The 19,624-nt window shown below is 41.2% G+C and overlaps 1 protein-coding gene across 1 annotated transcript in view; it reads left to right on the top strand.

The window, feature by feature from the left end:
* The window catches only part of SLC29A4 (solute carrier family 29 member 4), a 613,917-nt gene that overhangs the window by 399,373 nt on the left and 194,920 nt on the right, over positions 1-19,624 (top strand). Inside the window, exons 7-8 of the mRNA XM_075181351.1 lie at positions 17,838-18,101; positions 18,354-18,545. Of these exons, the coding sequence (XP_075037452.1) occupies positions 17,838-18,101; positions 18,354-18,545 (456 nt within the window). The remainder of the gene's footprint in view (positions 1-17,837; positions 18,102-18,353; positions 18,546-19,624) is intronic.

The raw sequence follows: 19,624 nt of genomic DNA, 5'->3' as shown, positions 1-19,624 counted from the left end.
GGCCCCTCCCACGCTTGCCATCTGACGGAGATCTTGGAGGGGAGCAAGGAGAAGTTGGCAAGTATGCCTTATTACAAATAATAGTAACCTGGGCTAAACTAATTATTTGTCAAAATTGATTCATTCACATGCAACAACTACTATAAAAATAATATAGACATCAGGATCATATATCTGTTGTTCACACAAGCAGCAAATCATGCATGACTTTGGATTTTCCATATTTTTGTTTTGACCCGTGGATTATACTGCTACTTGACGGAATCTAAAAATATACGAGTTCAGGGATCTGCATTCCTGAAATATTTTTATAGCTTTTTTCTTGCATTGTCTTCCAACCTGTTGTTTCATCCATAACCATGAAAAAGACCCTGCCCTGTGAAAGAGGCATTCCTGGAACCTATTATGTATCAAATTGTGGACCCTCAATCTGTGAGGAGTGGGTATTAGCTCAATTATTGAATTCTAAATGCTATGACACACTTCACCATGTATATAGGCTATATATTGTTCAAATTACTGACCCATTAATCCTATTAAGAATGAAATCTTTGTCACTGTTACTCTCCACATGATAAAAACTATATAGAGTGAAAAATCAATGCAAAATAACCTTATGTGCGTTATGTTTAAAAATATGTTTGCCTGTAGTTTGGGTTCCTCCCCTGTGATAAATATGGAAGTTCAGTGTATTTTGTGTGCCTTTATTATGCTAATTTAGGCTTTTATAGTTAATGTATGATTAAACGTTTTCCTCCTTAATCTTTCACCATGTTGTACACTATCACAATCCAGCACTCACCTGAACCTGTGTGACGTGTGTTCAAGGGTTAAACAAAAGCAACCACCTGGTTTGTTTAAAAGCTATACCTCTCTATCCCCTATACTAATTTGCCTTACCAATTATGCCAACACCAAGGTTTAGTTTGAAGAACTGACACTCTTACTCAGAAAGCCTTTGGTTCTCCTTTTATCTAAACTAATTATCAATTATCATAACTTACTTTTAATCAGAGTTATAATAAACCAAATGATCTACCCTGACCCAGAGTTATCAGAATGATAACTAAATGATTGCCTTTGTTTCAACTATGTAGTGTTCTAATACCAAGATAAGTCTGACGTGACTTTATAAGAACATAGAGACGTAAATTTAATAAGTGTGATTTAATATGGAAAATGAATCCACATCTCTCAAGATGCAAAACAGTTACCAGAATTACATACAAAATAAAAAGGAGTAAACAACAGAAAAATGGTCCACTCACAAATAATTCTATTTCTGCCTGCAGGGAGAGCATGAATTTGCTGATACACTTCTCAATGTGAAATGGACTCTCAAAAATGAACAAATCTCTTAGATTTACAGGACTTTTAAACATCCTTCAGGTGCCCACAAAACCCCTCTTTCACTGTGATGGAAGGGGTTCTGTGGCACCAAAGCTAAAAATACTGTGTAAATGCATATTAGTTTAATGAGCCTCTTTTCCAATCATATTTCTACTCAGGGATTCTTCATACTGGCCTAACTTCTTACCGGCATTTCCTACAAAGAGGATATTAACTCCACACACCAGGTCCTACGCTTCCCTTACATATCAGACATGCTATTTGACATTTTCCTATGTCCTTATTTCCCTTAATACAGACTTTGCCCAGCTGCTATCACCCAGTTGAGATGTCCTGAGATATAACAGAACCACAAGAAATATGAAGTGTCTTGCTGAATATTGTTGATAGCTTTTGGTATAAGTTTATAAAGAGATTCCAGTTTTTATAACATGTGCCATAAATTGGTATCAGGAACTCATTTGCAGCCAAGAACACACCGTTGACTCTCTCTGTACATAATTACATCATGGGTAATGCACAAGAATGTAGAGACCATTAAGAGATAACTGTAATTTAGTCTCCCTCTCTTAGGAAACAAAGTTGGAAACAAAGTTCCTGTGAGCCACACCAAACTTATACTGTGAATTAAATCACAAATACCTATTTGCAGTTTTATGTGACTTGTAAGTAGCTTGCATATGACATACATTACACATTGAATATACAAGATGTATAGCAAATATTAAATATACTTATTAGGGATCATTTAGAGTAGGACTTACATCTATGTTTGTCTTTGCATAGGTTTGTATTTCTGTACCACGCATACACATCAAAAACGCATATGCATATGCCCGTATGTAGTCTGCAGATATGCCTTTTAAGGGGCATATCTCTTTGTGTGTTGAAGGCCTGGTGCAATGAAAAGCAATGATGAAGATCAGCAGAACTGTTTAGTCACTTCTGATTGGCAGATTGCTTATTGAGCCCGCAAGCTGATGGTACCCCATTCATAGGTGTTAAAGCTATAATAAAATTCATTGCTATTTATTCACATTGTTGATTTGACATTTCCATTTGGACTACGACAGGAAATTGATTCCCAATTAATTTGTTTTTCTTTTAAATTTTTATTTTCAAAACCGTGTCATAAACAGTGTATACAAAAGTAAAGACAAATATAAACAAAATCAGTCTGTTGACATAATACAAGAACAAGTACATAGCAGGTAAACATATTAATGCAACTCTTTAGAAAGATGTATTAAACCATCAGGGGGTAAATGTATCAAAGTCCGAGTTTGCCAGCGTGTTTAAATCGCGGCAAACCGTGAGTTTTGAAAAAAAAACTGGAAATGTATCAAGCTGCGATTTTGACACTCATGTTCAAAATTGCTGGTCATCTCTGGCGATTTTGGGCGATGTAAACACTCCTGAGTTTAGCTAACTCTCCTGTGTTTGGCAAACTCTCCTGTGTTGTAACAGTGAGTTGTCAACACATCACTGTTACACTGCCCTGTCATACAGCTGCCGGAGCTCCTGTAATACAGTAAATACAGCTTACGCAAGTAACGTAGTGCATGCGCAATGAGCTACGTTACTTGCGTAAGCTCTAGGTACAGTATTAGGTGATTCCCCCACTAGCGTGGGAAAATCACATTATACTGTAGTTATAGCTAACGCAATGAACGTAAGTTCATTGCGGTTAGGACCTCCTACCTAGTAGTAGGTAGGTAGTAGGTAGTAGTAATTTGCTGGGACTGGGGCAAGCACGTATCTTGGAAAGAAGAAAGAAGACATCTTTGGTGAGTATTTGATTTTTATTAAATAGATGTGGTTTAAATGAGGGTGGTTAGTGTATTCATTGTGGGGTTTTTATTTTTAATAAATATGTGTGGTTTGTACTAGGGTGTTGTTGTTTATTTAACTTTTTTCTTTGTGGAACTACAGGTCCCAGCAAGCCAGGGATGTCAGGGCATGTTGGCACTTGTGGTTCTCCAAGTGCCAACATGCCCTGGCTGCCGTGGGTATGCTGGTGCTTGTAGTTATACAAGCACCAGCATGGCCACACTGTTTTTGGCAACCTGGCTGGCTGGGACTTGTAGTTCCACAAAAAAAAATGGCGTCAGTTTATTTTTTTCATACTTTTTCGCCGTATTACTTTACTACCCACAGCCCAGGGGTAGTAGGAAGAGCCCTAGTGCTATCAGCACTGGGCTGGTTCTTTCTAGGGGGGATGCCCGCTCGTTTTTTTCGGTGGACCCCACTCCCTAGGGAATCCAGCCCAGCGCTGAACAGTCTATGGTTGGTTAGTCATTATGGCAGGGGGACCCCTGCCGTGTGTCCCACTGCTATAGTGCCGCCAACCCTGGCTGGTTTGCCTAGTGCTGGTAAAGTGAAAATCGGGGGGACCCCACGCAAAATTTTTCCCTGATTTTCACGGAACCAGCACTAGTCAGGCAGCACTAGGGTTAAGCATGAATAGTGGGGGGACCTCTCGCTTTTTTTTTTTTAAAACTTTTATCTATTCTTTACCCTTTTAACACTGCCAGGGCAGTGTAACAGTGATGTGTTTCTACAACACGCTGCTATCAAGCAGCTTGTTGTATCTGGCGTGTTTTGAAGCAAACTCTCCTGAGTTTGCTAACTCGCAGCTTCATACATTTGAAAGCTGTATAGCTGCAGTGGCAAACAGTCGGGAGTTTGATCTCTGGCGATTTTGCAAATAGCGATTTTGACAGAAGCAGAACTCTGGCGATTTTGTATGAAATCTCAGCTTCATACATCGGCGAGTTTCAACTCTCCCGAGAAAATCGCTGGAGTTGCAAAATCGCACTTTGATACATTTACCCCCAGGTGACAAAGTCTGTAATTTAAAAATCCATGAAGTCTCACCCCTACATAATTTGTTGAATGTGTCACCCCCTCTAAGTGTATGTGTGATTTATTCTAGTCACAATAGTTCCCCAGAAGGTATATCAATCATAGGTGTAGAAAAAAATCACACATTTCATCAGCACTTTTCTAGTGCACAGGTACTTCCATCTACAGGTTGCAGTGTTCCATTTTGGGAGAAACTTCCCTTTATACCCTACCTGGATTGGCGTTTGTAGGTCCATTTCTGGCTTGATCACATATGTACCATTTGCATTTACTGGGCTTTGAGATATTCCCAGTTTGAGTTCTATATGTGTGCTTTTTTTCATATTATTCAGTTATTAATATTGGATTAATTGTCATAAGGCTTACCAAGTTCTAGTGCATATTTTGCTTCTCAATCCACGCTTTTTTGACTCTTGACTGTCTGCTTTGTTTATATTCATTTTATATATACATGCAATAAATTGTGATGTTTTATTTCTATATGCCGGTTTGTCATTAATTTTTATCACTCATCTCCTGATTGTATTTTCGCGCTGGTTTTTTACCTTTTCGTCTCCAAGACGATGTTTACTCTTGTGTATATAACACTTCATTGCAGTATGATATTGTGTTATTGGATAATGTGATTTTAACCTTTACTACTAATACTGTCAAGCCACTTTCTCTATGCCTTTCTACTCTATTGTAGTGTGCAAATAAACATACTTCCAAAATTGGATAATATCACAACATGTATTATAAACTGGATGGTACTGCCTGTATAGCGCTATAGTATTATAAAATGTGAAGGTATTCCATATTCAGTATGAGTCTTGAATGAATGGACTCTTTGCTGGAAACTGAACCTGCATGAAGTGGATCATCGACAAAAATCCCAGTACTATGAAACAAAAAGAGTATCTGCAGAATATGGAGTGTAAGGTACTTGGCGTGTGTACCATGCACTTACAGATTCCCGTGGAGTCCACATGTATTAAAGTAAATTATGGTGTGTCCCGAATTGATCTCCTCAGTATGGTAGTCAACGTGTCAGCTTGTTACCTCCAAAGTTCCCGTGGACTCCACCAGTTGTCTGATAAGGTATGATAAGTCCCGACTTCAACTCCTTAGTAGTGATACTATCAGCGTGACAGCTTATTGGCTCCGCTGTGAAGAAAACGAGAACAGATGCACACCTGTAGAATGTCCGTGTGGAACAAGATTACCGCCGGAGTGTTCCTATTGTGTCCATATGCAGCGTGATCGCATCAATAGAAGGGACTGGGTCACTGCTTGGCTGGTATTATTATTATTATTATTATTATTATTATTATTATTAATTTTTATTTATAGGGCGCCACTAGGTGTCCGTAGTGCTGTACAGGGACAAACAAAATTACAATACGAGGTGAGACAGCACAGTACAGTAAACAATACACACAGTAACTCAGTGAGCTCAAAGCACAGCTAGAGAGGCAGAGGAGGGGAGAGGGGAAGGTCCGCCAATGACGGAGTCCAAGAGGGAAGGCATGGATGACAGGTAGACCCCCAAGGGGAGAGGAGGGAGCAAGAGGGGATGGGGGGAAGAGGGTCCTCAAGGAGGAGGGCTGTCACGGTCACTAGGAGTTGCTTACCCGAGTTTCACCAGATGGAACTCTGCTAGAGAGGCGGTGTTATGGCACACACCTCAAAGCAGGCAGGTGAATGATTGGAGCGACACAACAGCAGGAGAGTAGAGATAGTCTGAGGAAGTCAGCGACTTGCAGCTATGCTTAGAGGAAAGTCAGCGACTTGGAGCAGTAAACTGGAGGCTGAAGATAATGTAGACATGAGGAGTGGACGTGGATAGGTGATGGTAGGTAGAGGAGGAGTCAGTGGTCTGCGTACAGCAAGTTGTACCACTGCAGTGATGGGAAGAATAGTACTGGTGCAGGTAGGAAGCAGGGGAGTCGGTGGTCTACGTTCAGCAAGTTGTTCCACCGCTATGGTGAGGAGTCTGGTCCAGGTGTAGGTAGGTAATAGGAGAGTCAGTGGTCTGCGTATAGCAAGTTGTACCACCGCTGTGATAGGAGGACTTGTCCAGGTGCGGGTAGGTAGCAGGGAAGTCAGTGGTCTGCGTGCAGCAAGTTGTACCACTGCTGTGAGAAGGAATGAGGACTTGTCCAGGTGCAGGAGAGTGAAGTTGAAAGGCAAACTGTGGCTGTATGGAAACAGCGCGAGTAGAGCAATGTCTTGTGAGGCAGAGATGGAAGGCACAATAAATAGTCTGTATGGAGTAGATGCCTTGCTGGTCACAGCAGATATGCACAATAATGCTAAGTAGTAGCGTGAGGAGATATCGTAAGTTGAGTGAAAGCTTGTCCTAAATGAAGCAATGCAGTAACACAGTCTATATGGGTACTTGTACCCTGTGCAGCAAACAACAATGGATACAACTGGTATGCGAGCAATAGGCATAGCAATAGTCAATAGTCAGTAGAGCATACCCAGTTGTGTAGATCCGGAATCAGCTGAGAAGTGAAGCGTTGTAGCGGTATGGGAACCGCCGCTGAGTTGAGCAGGGAGCAGCGTGGAAGCTGAAGCACGAGTAGAGCTGGAAGCAGTTTGGAAACTGTACACACGAGTAGAGCTGGAAGCAGTTTGGAAACTGCACACTGGAGTAGAGCTAGAAGCAGTTTGGAAACTGCACACAGGAGTAGAGCTGGAAGCAGTTTGGAAACTGCACACAGGAGTAGAGCTGGAAGCAGTTTGGAAACTGCACGCACCTATAGAAGTTCACTGGGAGTGAGACTTCAAGATCAGGCAACTACCTAAGGCTGCAGGTGCCTTAAGTAGGGAGGGGTGATTGATCCATCAATCACATTAGTGGTCAGGTGTAGTTGTTAAAGGGACCTGCGCATGCGCAGTGCGACAGGGTGGCAGACGGCCGTGGTTCCACACAGGTGTGAGCGGGAAAGATGGAGAACCACGTACCAGAGTGGAGGCACTCACACTCCGGTGAGTGACAAGGGCTAAGTAGCTGGAGAGCAGAGTTAACAGTGGTGAAGACAGGAGGAGAGAATAAAGAAGTAGAAGTAAAGATAATCAAAATAGCTCACAGCATGTTGCTGGTAATGTAAAACGGCAACGCGTTTCGTCCACTGTATCTTCACATTTTGAAGTGCAATGGTCATGTTCTCCACCATGTGTCACAAAATCGTATTGGGGTTACCGTGTTCTGGGGTAGATGGCTGCACTTCATACACTATATAGACTAAAAAAACAAATATATATATTTATTTTAATATCCAAAGTGTTTCTAGTGAAAACAGTTTCTTTAGGGGCAGTCTCAGTGACATCTTTATTAAACTGGCAAAAAGTCTGATTCATCAAGTAACTCATTCTGAGCGCAACGTGCAGTTGTTTAAAACCGCACGTAAATGGTCTCTGTGTACTTTCGAATTCAACATGGAACGGATCTGAAGATACATGCACTGATGAATTCGGGTGTAGAAGAGCAGAGCAGACCTACACAAGACATTGCAATACCTATGTGGATTATAAATTTGCAAAAGATCGCACAGAAAAAAATAAATATTAAATTAATGTCACCTGTTAATAATAAAGGCATTAATGATAAAACAGTAAAAAAGTGTTTTTTTTTATTTATTTTTTCTCCTTGAAATACATTTATTATTATGATCTTAATGATGTCTACTGAACATAAAATACATTTTTACAGTTGCTCCTGTTTGCAAACACATGTTATAGCATGCATATGAGACTACCATCACTAGTAATCAGGACTTATACTAGCCCTGTAGCTGGTGCAAGAGATACGGCAGAAAAATAAGTAATTTCACAGCTTGAATCGGACGTGGCTGCATGCGTTTGAGTTTGGCATGCTCTTACTAAAAATGGACTACGGCCTAATGCCCACACCGTTCACTACCCAAAATCGTAGGTTGTAGTTAGTGTCCTTTGTGTAAGAAGGTGGAGAGGACATGGCTGCATTTACTGGTGTATGGTCTGGTGTGATGATGATCTTGATATCAGTGATAAAGATGATGAGGAGGGTGATGGAATTGTCAACATAAAGGAAGATGACCACTGTTAGCCAAATGTAGTAATTTGTTAAAATCTCTATCTATTCTCCAGTTTCAACAACCAACAAGCAAAATGCTTGCTTTTGTACAGTTCCAAACAAATCAAGTACTTCAGACACACAAGTGACAGTTATTGTCACTGATTTGTTTGGTTTGATATACTGTGTGCATGTCCTTTTTTAACATATATTCTCAAGGACAATACCATCCTGCGCTATTTTATATTATGGCCTTTTTCTATCATCATATGTTAAATGTCTATTGCTGCCGTCACTGTCTGTCTATGACCTCTGATTCTTACTGCCTCTACACTTTCCATGATGCATGTTGTCCAACGTTAAAAATATAGTGTGCATGGTCTTTCTCTCACCATTTTTCCATTTTTCTTCTGGGTTCAGCCCACCTTCGTCTATCTACCTTTCCTAATGTCAACTATATCTATTCTCCAGTTCAACAACCAAAAGATTCACTTTGGTGGAGTCCCAAACAAATCAAGCACTTCAGCCACAAAAGTGGCAGTCCCTGTCGCTGAAGTGCATTGTTTGTATGCACTTCGTTTGTACACGATGTGCGTGTCCTTTTTTTATGTTTTTATCAAACAAGTTTTGTTGGTTTTCTTGTTATTTTTTTTTTCCTGAGAGTAACCAAACAACAAAACTAAACCCACGCAGGGGCACTTAACATGATACAAGTGGATGTTTTTCAATGTAATTGTTCCTATACTAAAGTGCTCTTCTATGAACGAGGATTCAATCATCTAGCCTCATATTTCCATATAAGATCAAATATTTATAAAGTTGGGTGTTACTTTGTAACCATGTACATTGGTCATAATGGGTAATGTATTCTTGTTCCTCACTGCAACAAAACTATATTGCGCAAGTGCAAGCAGAGTCTAGTTATCATAGGGATGGATGCCACTACTTTAGATCTTACATGCTAGCAGTCCCGTACAAAAATTGTTCATGAGTTATCATTATGTATGCATGTTAGAAAGATATCAATGTGTTAAATATGGTGTTACATGATTATTTTAAGAAATACACTATTAGTGCAATTATTACCTGCATACTACAGGAAATTTGTTTGTTTGAGATTCACACTAAAATCCTCTTTAGTATATGGTCTTCTGACTTCAAAAAATATCCTTTTATGGGTCAAAACACTTTGGCAACAAGCTGTCGATCCACTATTGAAAATACAGAGAATCTTGTGCACTTTACCCAAGAAAAATACTTTTATTTGTCTGCCATTACATCATTTCTATCTGGTAGGCAATGCAATATTGTCTCAGCTGGAGATCATTTATGCCAGATTATTTGTTTTGTATGTGAGTATTTCTGGTTTAATACATTTATGCATTAAAATGGATAATGTGTTACGTGCATTTCTTTTTCTTGTGTCATATGATGTAACTGCAGAAGAAAAAATCCAATATTAAATGAGCACATTATTTTAAATGGATGATGTGTTGGCTAAATTACTTCATTTAGTTAGCAGAACCACAAAGAGTTTGTAGACTTGCATTAGCTAATCACAGTGATTTATACTTTAGACTCCATTTTTACTCACAAACATAATATAAGCACATAGACAAAAGGGTGTTTACAAGTTGTTGGACTATACTATATGCTCAGCGTTGTATTGTGAGGCCATGACGCCCAGAACAATGGCATACTACAACCCCCCCTCCAGCCAGTGCGGAAGTGGGCTACCAGAGGGGGGGGGGGGGGGTGACCAGCCCATGAAGGATATGGAAGAGCGCTGACAGCATTTTGGCAACTTCAGTGCACCCTGCTGGGGGGGCAAGCACACATCTTAGACCCATAATGCATAAGTAGCAGCCCATCTCTTAAGGTTCTTTTAGGTACCATGAATATGTTGGCAGTTCTAGTCTTAGTATATTATATGTCTAGCTGTATAACAGCGTAATAAATGGCTCTCCAACTATTTTAGAACTACAAGCTCCAGCTTGCCCTCTAGGAGGATGTGCTGTGCTATATAGTATCAACATCAGAGCCAGAGACACTGATAAAACTAGAGTGTCTGTGTCTGAAGGCACACTTTTGTTGCAGCTTGTATTCTGACCTGTTTGCTTCGCCTCTGTTTAGTCTAAAAAAAAAAAAAGGCACATCGCAAGAACTAAATTTCAGATTTTATTTATTGTTTCTGTTTTTGAAGCAAAGTAATTTTGATACTGCTTGTCTAAACTAGCGTTATCAAGATAGCCATGAGCTTGATTCATTGTATTTCTGTTAAAAGCAAGAGATCCAGTTCAAAGATATAAGGACCTATTTATCATAAACAGACCCTTTGTGGTTACATGTAAAAAAAATTGTCACTGGGCAGTTCAGCGATTCTGAATTGCCCCAGTGATACTGACCCAAAGCCATAAGCTACTGCGTTGCCAGTTCAGTCTTTCCCATGGCTTGCCATATTTGGTCTTTCATTTCCCCTTTTCATTTTAATTTCACCCATGCTACGCCCCTGTATATGCTAGTATATATGTGGTGATGGTCACTTATATATAAAGTATATTGTATGACACATTGTGTGTATTTCCATCTTTCTACTTTTACATATAAATGGAGCAAAGGATTTTAAATATATTCAGTGTGTCAATAAATGAAGACAACTGCAATATAAGGATATTCTCCATTCTGTTTGGAGTAAAAAAAATGTATGTGAGGATCTGAATCCCTTATGTTGTAAACTAAAGATTACTTTGGGTTGTATATCCATCATCCATTTTCTTTTGGTGTCTGATAACCTAACATGGTGAGCGCTTATATATGTGTAAGGTCTATTTGTTTATTTAATGATTAAGTGTAATGGCACCAATTCTTTCACAGCTGCATGCAGCATAACATTGGAGCGCTCTCCTGTATATGCTATGTTTTTTTGTTTTAATGCAGAATACCGTACTCCTCATTACTCTCAATGGGAACTTAGATCTGGGGGTAAATTTATCAAGCTGCATGTTTGAAAAATTGGAGATATTGCCTATAGCAACCAATCAGATTGTAGCTATCATTTATTTAGTACATACTACAAAATGATAGCTAGAATCTGGTTGGTTGGTATAGGCAACATCTCCACTTTTTTCAAACCCACAGTTTGATAAATTTACCCACTGCAGTGATTTACAAAGCTCCGAAAAGCTTAACTTTTCGGAGCTTGCCCCTGATTGCCAACACTATCTCATTATGGCCTTAGCAGTGCTAAACTATTACTAAACCACCACAGAAGAGGAAACTTCTGATCCCTCTCTGACAGGCTGAATGCTTCTCTCCTCCCTCCTTTGACTGATTTATCTCTGCCTATTCTTTGACCTTTGGCCACACATGCACAGAAAAGACAGTGGATCAAAACCCGAGAGTGCCTTTTCTTTCTCCTCTGAGATATGCAAGAGATGAAAGAATTGTGAGTACAATATGATCATCATTGCGATCGTCTCTTATCTGATGTGCTGTTCTGGTATGACTTTTTTTATAGGTCTGAAAGGCATCCCTTTTCACTGCTAAAAGAGTTGATATGGGATGATAATTAAAGGGGTAATATTTCACTCAAAAATGTCCCATTTGCAGTATAAGTTGCTACATACAGTTGTTTCAATTCTAAAAGTATATACAGAAAAAAATCCCCCAGCAACACTTTTGTGAACTAGTAAAAGAGCTGCTATTCTACTTGTACATAAAAATTCAGGATTCTCAGTTACACACATTTGCAAATGTATGGTAAGCCACCCACCCCATCAAGGCGCTTCTGCTACTAGGGTGGTCCTAACTCTGGGAGTCCCTATATATTGGGACACGCATTCATGTGTTTTTTAATTGAGAGTTAACTCACCAAAAAGGTACCCCAGGAGCCTCCAAATGCCAATAAAGGACCAGCACTCCCAAGCAAGCCTCTCAAACAACAATACAGAAATGGAAGTTAATCAATTTTTAGATTCACAGCAGATGCTTGAGGTGGGTTTATCCAGAAAGGAAAAATAGAGATAAAGCCCCCAGCAAAACTGCTGTGAACTAGTAAAAAAGCTGCTTTTACATAAGAATGCAGAATTCTCAGTTACACACATTTGCAAATTTTCTGGATAACCACACCCTTTAAGCACATGCTGTGAACCTATAAATTGATTGAGCAACTTCCTCTCCGTTTCTGTATTGTCAATTATAAAGTAACATACTCATAATTAAGTATCTTGTTTGTAAAGCTCTGCTGACTATGCCGGCGCTATATAAATACCTGTTAGTATCTTAAACATCAAAGTGTTACAAGGAAATGACTGGTACAGTTGCAAAACCTGTACCTGCTGAATTAAAAACTTCTATCTAATACAAAGTAAAATCAAGATTCAGATTTGAACCTTCAAACAAATGACAAGTAAACACAATATATGTGATAATGTGCCCCAAAGTACAACTGCTGTTTTATTGGGAAGAAGAAGGTTAGAACTGTAAAGCTCGTGACTACTAACACAACTAAAGTTTACAAAGATTCTTGGGAATAAAAGGATATTAGAGAGTCACAATCATATGAATAATGCATTCTATTTAGACAATCCTAAATCTCAACTTCCTAGATCCTTGCTGAGAGATCAAGATGGTTCACTTGTTTTCTAATTTACATACACCTATAAGACATATTGGAGCATATTCAATTGTCAGCGAGATTGTTTTGTCCCCGCGGCGTTAAAAAAAAAAAAAAAAAAAAAAGTCCTGCGTGGGTTTTTACCAGGTAGAGCAACCGTTAGTACTCAACACAGCGTTAAAACTCGTGTAATTCAATTCAAAATTTTTCAACCACGCTCTCGCACGCTAACGATTGGTCTAAGCAAGTTTTTGTCATGGGAGTGAAGGAGGGTTTAACGTGGCCATCTTGACTATAAAAAATGCAGCCATCAGCAAACTGTCATTTGCTGATAGCTGTTGGCTGGTTTGGCGACTGCTCTGGCTTTTGACTCTCTTCTGCATTGCTGCATTTGGCTTGGGAGTTTACTGTGAATTTGCATACAACTACACTACACTATTTTAAAATACCTTTTTATTTTTTTATATTTAAATTTTTATATTTAATACACAAGAGTCTACTACATACATAAACATATATACTACAGACATACCACACTACTAACACACTTACACCACACACACATATAAATATACATACATCCATACAGACATACACACACAAAAATACAAATTTGTATTCCTCATTTGTGTTTGTTTTGGCTGTAGTCACACCACATACATATCCCACCAAACTGTATTATTTTCCCTGTATATCTGTTTACTGTGCAAAATATAGGTTTTGTGTAGAAAAAGTTAAATTTTAGATAGGCACATTTCTTCTAACCTAGGTCCCATATTAATTTATAATTTTGAGTAGTATACTATTTATAAAAGTGGAGATTAGGAATAAAACATATTTTAAAGATTCTCTTGCCCAATAATTAATAATTTTTAGTATTTGCTAGCATTTTTAGCATACTTACCAACTTTTTTAAGTTGGTGTCCGGGAGACTCTCTGTAGCAGGTGGGCGTGCGAAGGGCGGGGCGCCAAAAATCGCGTCATTTTGGCCCTGCCACCGCGACGTAATGACGCAAATCGCGTCATTTGACAGCAAGGGGTGGGGCTAAATGCCGCGATTCACCGGGAATCGCGGCGTTTGTGATCTAATTCTGCCCACTTCACTAGGAAGTGGGGCACTTCCTAGTGAAGTGGGCAGAATTCGGGAGATTGCCACACTCGCCTGGGAGTCCGGGAGACTCTCGCAAAATGCGGGAGTCTCCTGGACATTCCGGGAGAGTTGGCAAGTATGATTTTTAGGTCAGAGTAATATATTTATTAACCCAACGTTAAATTTGTCCTGTAAAGTATTCTGATTTGCATATAGGTAAAAGTATTGTAACAAAACGCACCCTTCTCATGGCACTTTTGTCACCTTCTGTTTCAAGAACACCCAGCAGATATCAGCAACACGAAACTTCTTTTTTTAAATCAAACATATTTATTGTTTTCCTCACAACAAATAGCACTTCTTCCGTCAGGATAACACCAGCAAGCAACTACCTTTGCCTGCACCTCCTGGTGACCCTAAACACTAACTATACACAGACCAGCTCACTACTGACTGGCCAACTAGCTCAGCGTCAGTCACCTCTGACAAGAGCACAACTCCAGGTTAAATAGACAGGTCTCCTCCCACAACTTGGATGACTGACAGGTGACACTGCAAGTAAATCACTTTTACATTTACTTTACCACATGTCTCTGACCTGTACATTACTGAACTTAATCACAATGCTACACCTGTATATAACTTGGTCTGCAGCCTTTTACTTGCAGACAGTTAGCACCATAGCCAATATCACTCTGAGAGGTCTGTGGCAAACCACTCCCATTGCCACAGTATTTATTAACCTAGTTGGTCAAAATTGAACCATTGTAGTGTAGGTTAGTATTTTGTACCAGTGTAGAATATCAGTATATTGCAGACTAGTTAATATAAATAGTTCTTAACCTGCAGGCAAAAAATTTCATCTGGTTAATATCGGATAGTTATTTATATTAAAAAAAATATATAATTAACAAATTAATAAAAGTGTATTTAAGTAGATATTAGATTTGTAAGCTAGTTAAATTTTTGTTACGAGCCGCGGCGGCTCCGGGCACCGCTGCGACTCGCCTCAGAGTCCCGGCCGTCGTCATGATGATCGGGACGTCATTTCCTCCTGTCCTCGGCCGTTGCCTAGGCAACGGTCGAGATGCTCCCAGTTCTCTGCGCCACGCCCCGGCATCTAGGGCAGCCGGGCGCGTGCGCAGGTTCAATATAATTATAGCCCAGCTGGGCTAAGTATTCCCTGCTGTGCAGGGCATTGTTCATTGGCCCCTGCATATTTATAAGGCAGGAAGGGGACAAGCCCTTCCTGCCGGTTATAGTTCCTGCTTAGCTGAGTTCTAGCCTGCTGTGTTCTTTGTTCCTTGCCATCCATTGTTTTTTTGATTATTGTTGCCGAACTTTGCCTTTATATCTGACTACGTTTGACCGCCTGTGCCCCTTGATCTATTGCCTGGACTCTTACGCTGCTGTTTTGCCTGTGACCTCTGACCTTGGCTTGTCTACTGGATACTCTGTCTGCTGCCTGCCCTCGACCTTTGCCTGGACTTCACTCTGCTGTGTGCTCCTATACTCTATCGCTGGGTTCTCCCCAGTCAGTGCACAACTCACGACCCTCTGTTGTCTGCGGCCAAGTCTGTCCCCACCACTAGGGCTCCAGCGAACACCAGACTTCAGAGCAGACTCCGGGTGTTGATGTGGTGGCTGGAGGGGTTCCTAACATTATAACAGGCCCAAAAAAGAAGTATACACCAGGAGTGAGTGAATTGTATTGTATTCGGTCCTATGGAACCAAGCCCGGCGCAAGTGTGTGCAGGACAAATCCAGACCTTGTCCCAAATGGTTCAAGAACTGTCTCAGCGGCAGATCGCCCAAGAACAGGCATTAAGAGCCTCACAAGCCGCTCAGCCTTCTGTGGTAGAACCGAAAATGAATTTGCCAGATCGCTTTTCTGGGGACTGCAGACTCTTCCGCAACTTTCGTGAAAGCTGCAAGCTTTATTTCAAATTGAGACCACGCTCGTCCGGATCACCACAACAAAGAGTGGGGATAGTGATTTCCCTGTTACAAGGGGACCCTTAAACTTGGGCTTTCAGCTTGGATTCCAATAGTCCCCAATTACAATCTGTGGACGCATTCTTTTCTGCTCTTGGTTTGATTTATGACGACCCGGACCGAGTGGCTTCTGCAGAAGCGCAGCTGCGATCTTTAGTACAAGAACGGCGGTCCGCGGAGGAATATTGATGCAATTTCAGACGTTGGGCCTCAGATTGTGAATGGAATGACCCAGCTCTCCGTAGTCAGTTCCGGCTGGGGCTCTCAGAACAAATGAAAGATTCCCTTGTCCAGTATCCCACTGCGGGATCTCTCAAGTAGCTCATGCAATTAGCCATTCGGATCGACAGAAGATTTAGAGAAAGGAAAGCTGAGAAGGAAAATCCTTCATCCTATTCCCCTATTCCTTCCCAAACTTCATCCACTGACCAAGTCGAGCCTATGCAGCTGGGAGCATATCGACTGTCGTCTGAGGAACTTACCCAGAGGCGTACTTTGGGTCTCTGCTTGTGCTGTGGAGAGAAGGGCCATCTGCTCTGTTTCTGCCCCGTAAAACCGGGAAAAGACCATGCCAAGTGAACATGGAGAGTGTTCACTTAGGCCTACAAGTCATCTCTCCTAAAAATTCCCTGCTTGTAACTGCTCTGCTCACAGTGGAGCTACCGGAAACTTTTTTGGACTTGGCCCTCGCAGGGTCCTTGGGTTTCGCAGCCATTCCTCTGGAATCCGTCATCACTGTTTATGGTTTGGATGGGAATCGCCTAGATAAGGGTGAAATACATCATCGCTCACCTCCTCTGCAGTTCAAGTTGGGTGTCCTTCACTCCGAGACCATCTCTCTGTATCTAATTAATTGCCCTTCAGTTCCTTTAATTCTGGGCCACCCCTGGCTTGTTCTTCACAATTCTTGTATCGACTGGACCAAGGGTGAGATCATCAAGTGGGGTCCTCGATGTCCTTCTTCATGCTTGTCTCTACCACTCAGAATTACTCCGATCTGCCCTGAACGGTTGACTTTTCCTTACCATGAATTTTCTGACGTTTTCTCTAAGAAAGAAGCAGATATTCTTCCTCCTCACCGGGAGTACGATTGTGCTATTGACCTTGTCCCTGGTTCCAGTTTGCCCAAGGGAAGATTATATGCTTTATCTATTCCAGAGACCCAAGCCATGGAATCGTATCTAAAGGAGAACCTGCATAAAGGCTTTATTCGGCCTTCCAAATCTCACGCCGGAGCAGGCTTCTTCTTTGTGGCTAAAAAAGTTGGTGGGCTTAGGCCTTGTATTGATTACAGAGGGTTAAATAAAATAACCATTAAAAATACTTATCCTTTGCCACTTATCTCAGCCATCTTCGATCAACTAAAAGGAGCTAAAATTTATTCCAAAATTGACCTACAATCTGATACGTATCCGAAGTGGCGACGAATGGAAGACCGCCTTTATTACTCAAACGGGCCATTATGAATACCTCGTTATGCCTTTTGGCCTCAGCAATGCTCCAGCTGTTTTTCAAGACTTAATCAACGACGTCCTTCGCAAATTCTTGGGTTCCTTTGTAGTGGTCTATTTAGATGACATATTGATTTATTCCAGCTCATTAGAACAACACCGAGAACATGTTCGACAAGTGCTTCTGAAGCTCCGTCATCATCATCTGTATGTTAAACTAGAAAAATTTGACTTCGAAGTCTCCAAGGTCACTTTTCTAGGAAACGTAATCTCTCCTGAAGGCTTCGCCATGGACCCCACAAAAGTACAGGCTATTCTCGACTGGGTACAACGCTTTAATTTAAAGGCCATCCAAAGATTCCTTAGGATTCGCTAATTATTACAGGAAGTTCATCAGTGCTTTTTCTATCCTTGTCGCTCCCATCACAGCTCTGACCCGTAAGGGTGCTGATCCTAAAGTCTGGCAGCCTACTGCAGTTTCTGCCTTTGAAGCCTTGAAACATGCTTTCGTGTCTGCCCCAGTTCTAAAACATCCTAATCCAGACCTTCACTTTATTGTCGAAGTTGATGCTTCGGATGTAGGGGTTGGAGCCGTATTGTCTCAGAAATATCTTAAAGACCACCGCCTTCATCCTTGTGCCTATTTGTCTCGAAAATTCTCTTCCGCTGAAGAACGTTACGATGTGGGCAATCGTGAATTACTGGCCATCAAATGGGCACTAGAAGAATGGCGCCACTGGCTTGAAGGAGCAAAATATACTATCACCATATATACGGACCATAAGAACTTGTCCTACATCGAGTCAGCTAAAAGGTTGAATTCCCGGCAAGCACGGTGGTCCCTCTTCTATTCTCGCTTCCATTTCATTATTACTTCCCGGCCTGGTTCAAAGAACGTTAGAGCAGATACCCTGTCTCGTAGCTTTATCTCTGTTCAAACTCCAGTTTCTGAACCTTGTTCCATTATTCCCGGTTCCTCTATTTTGATTGCATTCACGCAGAAGCTGGTTGAAACCCTTCAGCAATGTCAACCACAGGCACCTTCTGAAACTCCAGTAGGCAAACTTTTCGTGCCTATACACCTCAGGAAATCGGTCCTCTCAGAGTGTTGTGACAACAAGGCTTCTGGACATCCCGGTATTGCCAAGACCATCGAAATTGTCTCTTGTACCGTCTGATGGCCGTCATTATCTGCGGATGTAAGAGAGTATGTATCATCCTGTGACCTGTGCTCCAAGAACAAAGTTTCTCGAAGTTCCCCTTCTGGGTTATTACTGCTGTTACCTGTCCCAATCAGACCGTGGACCCACGTTTCCATGGACTTCATCGTTGATTTACCCCCATCTTCTGGGTGCAACACCTTCTGGGTAACGGTGGATCGGTTTAGTAAAATGGCCCATTTTATTCCTTTGACCAAGTTACCTTCGGCACGTTCTTTGGCCACTTTGTTTTTCAAACATGTATTTCATTACCACGGTCTACCGGAAGATATTGTGTCAGACCGGGGGTTCACAGTTCATCGCAGTGTTCTGGAAGGTCTTCTGCTTCCTCCTAGGCATCAGTCTCAGTCTATCATCTGCCTACCACCCACAGTCAAACGGACAGACCAAAAGGGTGAATCAATCCTTGGAGCAATACCTTCGATTGTATATATCAAAGCATCATGACGACTGGGCTGACCTCCTTCCATGGGCCGAATTTGCGTACAACAATGCATGCCACACTTCTTCCTAGTATTCTCCCTTTTATTGTAACCTGGGGTACCATCCCAGAGTCAATTCATTATCCTCTCTATCCACTAATAGACCACCTGAAACCAGAGCCACGGCCACCCGGCTTAGGAAGATCTGGAAATCAGTGCATCAGTCCTTACTTCGAGCTTCCTTTAAGTCTAAGGTCTTTGCCGATCTACATCGGTCCACTTGTTCATTCAAGGTTGGAGATTCAGTGTGGCTCTCTACTCGGAATATAAGACTCCGTCAGCCTTGCAAGAAGCTAGGACCTAAATTTATTGGTCCATTTACCATTCTAAGACAAGTTAACGCAGTGGCCTTCAAACTGAAGCTTCCCGAATCTCTAAAAATCCCTAGTACGTTCCACTGCTCTTTGTTGAAACCTGCCCGGTCTTCCAGACAATTCAAACCTTGACAGCCCTCTAGACCTCAGCCAGTTTCGGTGGACGGACATCAAGAATTCGTAGTCGAGAAAATTCTTGA

Source organism: Mixophyes fleayi, chromosome 7 (genome assembly GCF_038048845.1).
Source record: "Mixophyes fleayi isolate aMixFle1 chromosome 7, aMixFle1.hap1, whole genome shotgun sequence".
Taxonomy (NCBI): Eukaryota; Metazoa; Chordata; class Amphibia; order Anura; family Limnodynastidae; genus Mixophyes; species Mixophyes fleayi.
Note: the sequence above shows the minus strand (reverse complement) of the source record. Positions and strands in the feature narration are given on the sequence as shown.